At 32.8% G+C, this 10,762-nt stretch overlaps 1 protein-coding gene across 6 annotated transcripts in view; it reads right to left on the bottom strand.

The window, feature by feature from the left end:
• The window catches only part of LOC110111259 (DNA mismatch repair protein MLH3), an 82,278-nt gene that overhangs the window by 15,498 nt on the left and 56,018 nt on the right, over positions 1-10,762 (bottom strand). For 5 of the 6 annotated variants that reach the window (XM_020843036.2, XM_028697550.1, XM_028697549.1 and 2 more), the window contains 3 exons: positions 7,598-7,642; positions 7,458-7,511; positions 7,234-7,340 (listed from right to left, as the gene is read on the bottom strand). In XM_020843036.2, coding sequence (XP_020698695.2) covers positions 7,234-7,340; positions 7,458-7,511; positions 7,598-7,642 — 206 coding nt within the window. The remainder of the gene's footprint in view (positions 1-7,233; positions 7,341-7,457; positions 7,512-7,597; positions 7,643-10,762) is intronic. The other variant, XR_002304845.2, reaches the window with a different exon arrangement.

Consider the following 10,762-nt stretch of genomic DNA (forward strand, 5'->3'; position numbering starts at 1 on the left):
AGGTCTTGTGTCCTATTTATAAATTTGAAGTTGTAAAGTGGTGTCCTTTTATTTGAAGTTGTGAGGTGTGGTTATGTTTGTTTAAGCTATTGTATTGTTTTGTTCTATCTGTATTTGTCTATGTTTTAAGGAAAGGAAGTCTTTAATTTGTAATTCTAGTATTTCAGATTGCATCATCTTGAATTAATGCATTGCATGTGTGATGTTAACGAGCAAAACTCACATTTTGCTCATCAAATCCATCAAGAAAGTTATCATTTTTTCACAGTTTTCATGTGCTGAGCTCGTTTCAATATCAATGACAGACAATGGCGCATTATGCATAATCATCGCAGTGTCAATCATCAAAACCTTAATTTCCATTCAATTTGGTCAATACCTATCTTTTATGCAAGTCGGGCTTTAGAATAATATTCCTAAACTTCTCACGAGGCTGTATTAGAAAAAGTTTGTTTTAAAGTGGTTGTGGAGAAAATGGAGTTTCAGAAATAACATTCTATATAATTGAGTTATTACAAAATATTATTTGGTTAAATAACTTTTTATGTGCTCATTCAAACTTTAAAATAGATAATTAGTGTTTGGTGCAATTAACAATTTTAGCTTTTTCACCATAAATGACGAAGCTACCCATATATTAAACTCAATTTTACTTAATATTTTTTACAAGTATAATATGTCTCACCTACTCTTTTTAAATATTCGTATCTTCTGTAGAGATGGTTCTACTTTTTTAAAGATCAAAATTCAAATCATGGTCCGATAGTAACACTAAAAGAATAAAAATTTTGGAACAAAATGTTTTAAGTTCAAGAATTAATATACACATTATTTCTTGTTAAAAAAAATAGTGCACTATGTGTAGCCAGTCAAATGTATATTTCAAACAAATTATATTTTAGGCTTTGAAAATTTTAAAGAAAATAAAATAACTGAGATCCTTGAAGCATCCATCTATAAATAACACTTAGAGGAACATAATCATAAGTTGAGATCCACTTGAATAGTTAGTAGTAAGTTGAAGTGGAGAGCCCCACAAGCATGCCAAGTTCTGCTACCCTTCATGCTACACCTAATGCTGCTGTGGCGAAGTTGGACAAGGAAGAACCTCAACCACCACCGGTAGAGAAAAAAAAAAAGATTCTACTTCTATTAAATCAGAGAAGAATCAGCTCTAAGATGCAAGAAGAGGAAGTATACCCTGACCCAAAGATTTTTATTTTTTATTAAGATCTTTCCTAAGCAGGTGGATACAGGAATAGAAAGAGCATACCCGTAAGGAATAGGCGCTGGAAGGTGATGCCTAAGAATCGCGAACAATTTCCTTAGCCGATTTCTAGGTGCATGAAAGGGAGACGATATTTTGCTTAACTGTAGTTGCTTGAATGTGTGGTGGCGGTAAATTGAATGGAAATTTTTTTTCTGCTATATTTCCTTGAACGCAGAAGACGACGCGATGTCGTGCGTATGTTCGGGGATGGAATAGACAAAATACTAGAGCAGATGGCGGAACGCTCTAAAAAAGCAGGTCAGTTTTGGCTTTCATGTTTCTAAACAAAACTTTGGTATTAAGAACGTATTTTAAAAAAACAGTTATATCAAACAATTTTTTTTTCTACTTCACCGTTTGCAAACGGAAAAAGCAACGGAAACGGGCAAACAAATAAGGCCTTAGTTTAAACCCTTCCTACGTTTCCTCCTGAAATTAATTAGACCCACCACCTTCCTAAGGCTACTCCAAAATTGGGGCTAGAAATAAGCACCCTAGAGTTGCAAAATCCAGAAACCGTGGAGAGCATAGGATTGCTCATATTCTCAATTTATGTTCGAGTTTTGATAACCTACAAGACAGGACTATTTGTTTGATTAAAAATATTCAGTGACTCCCAAGGAACCATATCTCCAAAAAAAATATTTTTTCCTCCAATAACTATGGGACCTGTCTCATATTCTCATTTCAAAACTTGAAATACTGCCTTTAGTTTGTTCATAAGAAGCAAGACTGACGACTCCATAACAAAGAAGGATAGTCCAGCCATTTATAGGTAAACCAACAGAAAATGCATGATTTTAGGTTTGCTGCCATTCATAGACTTATTTTGCAGCATTGTCAGATTGCCACTGCAGCAGAGATTGAGAATGTGGAAGTTGCCAAGCAATTTCTGAAATGAAAAAGTGTTCGACTGATCTCACTGAACTTCATAGAAATTGTCCATGCACATTGCTGGCTAATGCAATTACTGGACGAATTTCAATCACTTTAAGGTATAAACCATTAGTAAGGCAATAGTGTGTTTATGGTATTGAATAATTTGCTTGGCAAAATCCAATATACTAGGGTACTTTTGTATTTCCCAGAAGACTGAATATTCCCTCGTTTTATTAGGCTATTTTTTCATCATTTGTCTAAGAAACTTGACAATTGCAAACAAAGCAATTGGGCTATGCTAAATTGCTAATTACTGGAAGAAGGAATACAGTTTGTAAAAAATCAAGATACAGTTAACAGTTAACGGAGATATCAAAAAACATAATAAACCACCAAATTGACTATCAGTACAAAAATACAACAACCATATTACATATAGTTTGAAATACTACAAATTATAATAGACGGATGGCGTGGAGAGGCCGGAAACACACATCTAAAAATGGGAAATTTTCGGAGCCCACAATCATTTGTCTAAGAAACTTGACAATTGCAAACAAAGCAATTGGGCTATGCTAAATTGCTAATTACTGGAAGAAGGAATACAGTTTGTAAAAAATCAAGATACAGTTAACAGTTAACGGAGATATCAAAAAACATAATAAACCACCAAATTGACTATCAGTACAAAAATACAACAACCATATTACATATAGTTTGAAATACTACAAATTATAATAGCTTCAGCAAGAATAGGAGAGCATGGCAAAGTAAAAGTATTAAGTAAATTACTAAAAGCAAGTAGTATTAACTTTGCAAACCTTCAGCAAAGAGGGGCAGCATTCATTGAGTACCTTCAAAAAAAAAAAGGCTATCCTACAAGCAGAGAACCTATAAACCTGAGCCATTTTATAATCCCCTACTCCCATATATAAGCTACACATCAAATGATGTTAACAGTGCCAATTTCCCACGCAGGTCTAGAGATATGATTAGATTGATTCTGCTGCGACTTGGAAAACACAGATTTTATAACAAAATTGTTTTTTTATAATGCCGGAGGCAAGTCAAAGTACATCAAGCCCTCCCTAGTCATTGCATTCACAAGAGCCTACTGAATTGAATATATATTTGTATGGTATCAGCCAGCTTAAGGGTCTATTTGGTTGGGACTTATATTTAGCTAAGCCAAGCGATTACAGGCTTAAGCCATAAGCGGTGTTAAGTTGTTTGTTTGGTGAAAAAATTGAGCTATTATAATTGGTGAAAAAGCAACGACCCAATAAGGATAATTGTGATAATAAAGGGTGGTCACATTAATAGGTTAACCACTGGAGAAAGTCTGCTGAAACAATAAGAGGGAACACAGAGGAGATTGAAGACGCAATGGAAAAAAAAAAAAAATTTTGTAAGTGCGTAACCCTCTGAGACCTAAGCTTATGATCACCTAAGCTAATACAAGCCAAATTGGCTAAAAAGGTGTGCACTTGGGCTATTTGGCTAGGATTAGGAGACTTAAGCTAGCTTAAGCCTAACCAAGTCCCCAATCAAGCAAGCCTAGCATGTCATAACACTAGCATTAAGACCATACGTGCTCTCAAGGAAAACCAACACATTCAAATACGAGAAATTAAGTTCCCATAACATTTTAATATTCTTCAATAACAAAGTGTAAAATAAGCAAAACAAAATCATTTTACGTCTTTATAAGAGATGAAAAACATGATACCCTTTTCAAAATCAATATTCTTTTTGTTGTTAACCCCAACCACCATGTAGGAGACTATGGAATGAGGATAAAACATAGCTCTAAATTTGTGCAAGACATTCATATTTAACCATAAGGTTTCTATATATTTGTAAGTGTGCAAATGAAATTTCAACCAAAAAAAAAAGATGTGATTGTTCTTGATAAGATGAGCATGGAAAATGAAGATTAATATGAAGTGGAAAATTTTAATATAACTAATCTATACTATTATTTAAAAAAAGACAAGAAATTCGACCAATCTATAATCCAAATATTTCAATTTTAAAATAATCTCAACCATTCATAAATATGCTACTTCGAAAAAGTGGTTTGTGCTTCCACCAGCATTAAATGCATACCTTTGATTCAACATTAAAATAAAATTAAGTTTGAGATAAAAGTTTCTTTTGAGGTTATTTTGGTTTAACGTTTGACATATAACTGTATAAGTTGAAGAATCTTATGATTTGAGAAATTTTGTTTTACAGATCTTATATAAAAGAACAAGATTTTGTAGGGATCGGTGCAAGGAAGCTTGTCCAGGAGTCGATCACTACTTTGTATAAGATACTTAATTTTTAATTCAAGAAGCAAATATGCTTTAGTCTTTTGCATGTAAGTTTTATGTATGATTTAGACTTATATGTAAGCAATGAATTACAATGTTCTCTATTTTGTAATGTCTTAAATATATGATTAAATGCTCATGCATCAATTTTAAATTATGCAATGCACATGTTTGAAGTATTATGAGTATGCTAACAATTTATTAAAATATTATATTTTAAAAGAAGATCTTGTACTTGTAAATTACATCTTGATGCATAATGTTGATTAGCCTATTCATGATGAATACGATATGTATTTAAATATTCTATGATGCAAAAATGAAGGGAGCTTAAGAATTGTATGTGGGATAGATTGGCAATGTTTACAATGCCCTGTATAGTGGAGCAACGAATTGATGAAATATCTCCTATTGGAGGAAAAAGGATTTTACCCTCACACGATTCCTAGGATTGGTAGTTTAATAGCAATGATGTTGGGTTAAACCTGGGGAGTATTGTTAGACCGGTCCACTGGACCGGTCCAGGCGAGACCGGTTCACGGGCGAAATCGCAAAAAATAGCAGAGGAAGCTTCCGCCTGGGCGGAAGTCACGTGACACGCGCGCCTTGCGAAACGGTTTCGGGAAGGAAATTTGAGCGAGTTTAGGAGGGAAATTGATTGCATGGACTGTTTAAGGAATTCCTTTTGAATTGTATGATTAAATAGTTGACTTTTCTAGGGTTAGAGGATCTTGAATTTGGCTGAAATTTGAGATCTCTTAGATTTAGGTTCCTTTGGGCTCTAGCGGCGTCTAGAGATTTGGGAGAGATCGATCCTCCTCTCGAATTGAGGATCAATTGTATCTTTGCTATTTCATTCATTATCTAATGGAATCCAAGTTTCTTCTTGAGTTTTCTCTCAGTTTTCTCTCAATTTCTCGCTGTTTTCCTGTGTTTGGCTGCTGTCCTCTGCTGAAAACAGCAGTTTTCTTCTCGTTTTACTTCAGATTTGGCTAGGAAATACTTGATTTCATTTCCTATCAGGTTAAACCTGGGATCTACTAAATCTTATAAAGTTAATTGATGGGTTGGGTGACGACCTTAAATAATAAGTGGTGTAGATATAATACAGTCCACCATCTTATGATATCAATGAACCTAGTCATCCATATTTAGCATATTCTAAGACTATGAATGGATATGATATAACAACAACAACGCAATATCAAGCCATCATCCCACTAGGTGGGGTCGGCTACATGAATCCTCCTCCATTATGTCGTGTTAATAGTCATCTCATTTAATCTAATAAAAAAATGTCATTTCTAATTTTTTTTAACAAAGTCTTTTTAGGTCTACATCTATCTTTCTTAATATAAGCCAAATCTAATACATCAACTCTCCTAATTGGAACATCGGAAGGTCAATATTTTATGTGCCCAAACCATTTAAAGTGACTCTCTCTAATCTTATATGAATGGATATGATAAAAAGTATGAAAAAAATAAATAAGCAAATGAATAATATAATGTGATTGATCTAAGGTATACCCACTAATACCAGAAAAGTACCGTGCTTATAATGATTGGACATTGGCATCTATGTTATGAATCCTTAAGTATAACTATCTTACTATTAAGCTATGTCCTTATTCAAGGATTTCATTTTATAATGATTATATGTACTTTAGCAGACTAATATATGATCATATTCTTAATTTTATCTAGTTCATGATTAGCAATATCATGTTATTTCCATTCCTTGAGTATTTGGTTAATGTATTAAATTGTCTATTTTAATGAACTATATAGCTCACTCGATTAACTTTAAGATCTCATGTAAGGTATGACGTTTGCTAAGGTAATAAATTATTTTATCCAGAACTATCAATTTTAAATATGATAAATAATTCCATGATCAATAAGTATTCTTCTATATCATAATTGAACTTCAAATGATATATCGACTATTTAATTTTAAAAAGAAATATTTTATTATTTTGCCATTTTTCTTTGCAGGGATGCAATGTAGGGGTGGTGCTATTTAGTGCAATTAGAGCTAGTCAACCTACCCTTAAAATTGAATATTTTGATTTTGACCCTAGCCAACAAGTTTGAACCAAGTCAACAGTGATGTGCGACTGATTTCAAGTTTATTCAAGCAAGCCTATTAAGTTTATTAAATATTAGTTAATCACTAATCAAACTATTATGTTTATAATAATATTCACAATTTATTAAATCAAAAGAATTACTAAATTTATTAAATAAATTTTATATCTGTCCAATATATATTATATTATAGTTCTCTGATTTTTAATATAGTTGTTGCATAAGAGTATTATTATCTCTTATGATCGATGTATCTTGAGATTACTACTAAATATTAAAATTTAAAAATGATTGATAATATTAACAAAATTTAATTGAAGATAATAAAAGTACAAAGGGCGCTACAATTCAACTTCACCTTCCATTTGGGAAGTTTAAAAATAAATAAAATATATAATTTTAAATTTTTAAAAAATCAAAATAATGACTTTTTCTTATTTCAAGGTGCAATTCATTTAATTGCAATTAACAAGTCAACTATAAAGGACTCAAACATGGAGTAAGCTTAGAGGAAAATAAAAATGAAAGTTCCCAGATAAATATTTACGATGTCAAGGTTATTTTCTTGACAAATAATATTTTCCATTAAGAAGTAAAAGGATAAAATTTGAAATAATTGGACTTTTTATCAAAAAAAAAACATGCATTTTTCAAGCTAAGAACTCTCAGAACTCACCAAGTAAATGAGTCCGAAAACTGACTTTGAATATTGCAGATCCAACCCCATTTCTTTATCTGCTCTGCATACTTCTGAAGCAATTGATATCCCATCTCTGGAAGAATCTAATCAAGAATCTAAGTGATTAATCACAGTTTAAAAAACAAAATGTAGATAGCAAAAGACAAGTGCACAGTTAAAGCACATAGAAGAATTGCTAACATTAACAAATCAAGCTATACCAGTTCATGCTCAGGGTTAAGATATGTACTGCTCTGTAGCTCGCCATGCAAAACCTTTAATGCAAGAAAGAGTTGTAAGGTATTGAAATAATACATGATATAGCAACGAATCTAGGAAAGTCTCATCTTGAGATCTTAACCTTTTTCCGTAAATCTTCAAGCCTTATCCTTTCGTCCGCAGCATGCTGGAAAAGAGGATCCACTGTTAGTGAAAAAGGTGAAGCTAAGGAAATTCTAAATAGCAGCACAAACAAAAAGGTTTTGTGGAAAATTATAGATTAGCACAATAGATGCAATGCCACAATAATACACGTGCACACAAACAAACACACAATATAAAACACAAAACAAAAGTACTTGAACCAAGAACGCAATCCTGCTACTAGTTCTGTATTTATATATTCTATATTTAAGTATTTCAAATATTCTACAATCTGAGAAAGGAATACTTTCTCGACAGCTACTGATGATCTTTTTTGATTTAGCCATATAACCTTGTCGGTTTAAAATCTGACTGTAGAACTAAATGCCCGTATTGTTTTACTCTTTTAGAAAAAAAAAAAATTGCGCCAAAAGTAATAGATTCCTTTGGTTTGCCTGGCTTTGTTGGTCGTTTGGTTAATACATAACTTTTATTGAAGCTGGCCTTCATGCTAAACTTTTGTTTTTCAAAGACAGTTTCTTCATCCTGGTTAATGGCATCCAACGATTTGGATGATGTCAATGTTGAGATTAACTCAAAGAATTCTCTTTAACAGTCATTCATTCTCCTTAGTTTAATCCCTTCCAGTGATCCATGTGGATAATCCTTATGAATTCATCCCTTCCAAAAAGAAAATTCTGCAAGAGAAGACTACTTGTTCTTGTTCAATCCTGGAATGGTTTTAATGAAAAACTTAATATGCAATAATTTTTTAACAACTTTAATTTGATTTTGAAGAGAGGAGATATAATACCCAAAAATATTCAAAATAAAGGTAAACCTAAATTTCTACATGTTCATTAGTTTTGTTAAAGTCTATGTTTTTTTTTTTTTTCATCTAGACACACATATTACTAACATTATTCCTTAGCAAAAATTTTATAACTACATACACGTCCTTTAAATGTTACTATTGCCTAAGTATTATTATTACAGTCATTATCACGTGACCTAAATTGTGAAAACCCGAAAATGCCATTTTAGACCTTGCACGCTTTTCAAAGCGCCGCGACGAGATTTAAGTGGAATTTTCAATATTATCGGAATTTAACGAAAATAATTTTAGAAAATTCCTTGCAAAATTCGGATCATTTTGATATATAACACTTATACCTAATTTAGCCTATTTTAGGAATTAAAAATGTTTGAAGCTTAAAAATACCAACTTTACCCCTAATCTAATAAAAGGGCCAAATCCACTTAAGTGAGGGCACAAGGGTAATTAGCAAACCCAATTTCTTTTATTAGGCATAATCGAACCCTCCCCTTTCATTCTTTCGCACGAACGGCGGACCGAGCGGAACAAGCAGACAAGGGGCGGACGGCGTGCTTCCGCGAGGGTCTCTCCGGCGACGATCTTCCGACGAAAGTTTTAGGTCAAATTGAAGAGGACGACGAGAGGAATACTCAGGTACGATTATTTTAGAATGAAACTTTCTAGATCTCGAGTATTTTGGAAAGGAAAAGTTATGAAAAATGATATGGATATGGAAATGAAATGGAAAATATGACCTTATGATATGTTTAATATTATGTTAAGTATGAAATCATTTTTACGTTATGTTCATATGAAATTGACATCCAGCATATTACACAATTGCCTTGTTTACTGTAGTTTAGAATTTTGTATTACTTACTGAGCTTTAGCTTAATGTTAGTTGTTAACATTTTCAGGTAAGCTTAAGTTAATCAGAGATGAGTAGAAGAGGTGGCAATGTTTATCGTCGTAGAGAAGCTCCATAAGAAAGGTAATTATGATTTTGTTTGAGTTTTGTGTTAATAGTGTTTTCAATTTGATGTTTTAGAGGCTCTTTCAATTATTATGGAGATAGATTTAGAGATTAGATAATTTAAGCTATCGTCCGACTTATGTTCCCGCCTCGCCTGCGCGAGCTCACCGGGCCGGGTCGTGACATAAATACTAGTGCTACATGGCTGTAGACAAGTAGATAAAGCACTAAAACCCACATGCAATGGGTGGATTTAATCCTACGGCTAGGATTAGAAATGAGGGCAGGTGAGTGGAATCTTAGTGGAATAACAAAAACAATATTATATTAAGTATTCTAAAGAAATAATTCTATAGCCATCTCAAGTAATTCCTTCAGTTTTTCTTTCCCATTCCCACGGTGCTTCCTGTTTTGGAGAAGGCGGAGCTGCTGAGCAAGGGGAACCGCTGGTTTCAGGTAAAGAAATATAGGAAATCTTCTTAAGGGTTTAAAATGCTGAAGAAAATCAAAGGTGCATGCTTAAAACAATTCTTTCCTTTCTTCTGAAATAGATTTTGTTGATTTTAGTGTGTGTAGCAAGTTGCAATTGGTAGAAAATCAATAAGAGGAATGATTAAAGCTTGATGGTATGTTGCTGGAATCCAACACTGAAAGGTTAGCTGAATGTTATATTTTTATTCTAAACTTTAGGGATGCTGAAGCCATGTTTTAACATCAATCTAAGTTGTAAATTAAGTGTTATTGTTGAATTCAATTGCTGAATTCAGGAAATAGGAGGGAAAATAGGTAAAATACTTTGTGGACTGCGATAATTGCAGATGGACGAGCAGTTGTAAGTATTGAAAAACAGCTAGTGTGTTTTCCCTTTATACTCATAGGCCTCCATGTTCCAGCAATAGTTTAAGCATTCAGAAGGTGGCTTGTAGGAGAGGTTGCTGATTTTAGAAATCAAATTAAATGATGAAGAGCGTGATAGAGGTGGTATACAAAACAAGAAAGAATCGGGATACCGAGGTGAGATACCCAGCGATGCATAAGAAATAGTAATAATTTTATAAAATTTCATATTGATATTTATCATATGTACGATATCTTTTTTTTTTTTTTGTTCACATGATAGCATGTATTTCAATTCATTACCATTGATTTATATGTGGATTACACATGTAGTTGATTCCAATTTATATGATCGTTGGAAATAATTATGAAAATGTTCTTGAAATGAAGGAGAGTAAGTATTTTTAAGTCATATGTTGGGGGATAAGCCCGCACCAGTAAAGGCGAAAGACCTGAAGAGATAAGCCTATACTCTCAATTCTAGAAGTTGGGAATTTAGACCCAACCCTGAATTAAGAGAACAACGTATCAAGTGA

The sequence above is a fragment of the Dendrobium catenatum genome, unplaced genomic scaffold (assembly GCF_001605985.2).
Source record: "Dendrobium catenatum unplaced genomic scaffold, ASM160598v2 fragScaff_scaffold_970, whole genome shotgun sequence".
NCBI classification, from domain to species: domain Eukaryota; kingdom Viridiplantae; phylum Streptophyta; class Magnoliopsida; order Asparagales; family Orchidaceae; genus Dendrobium; species Dendrobium catenatum.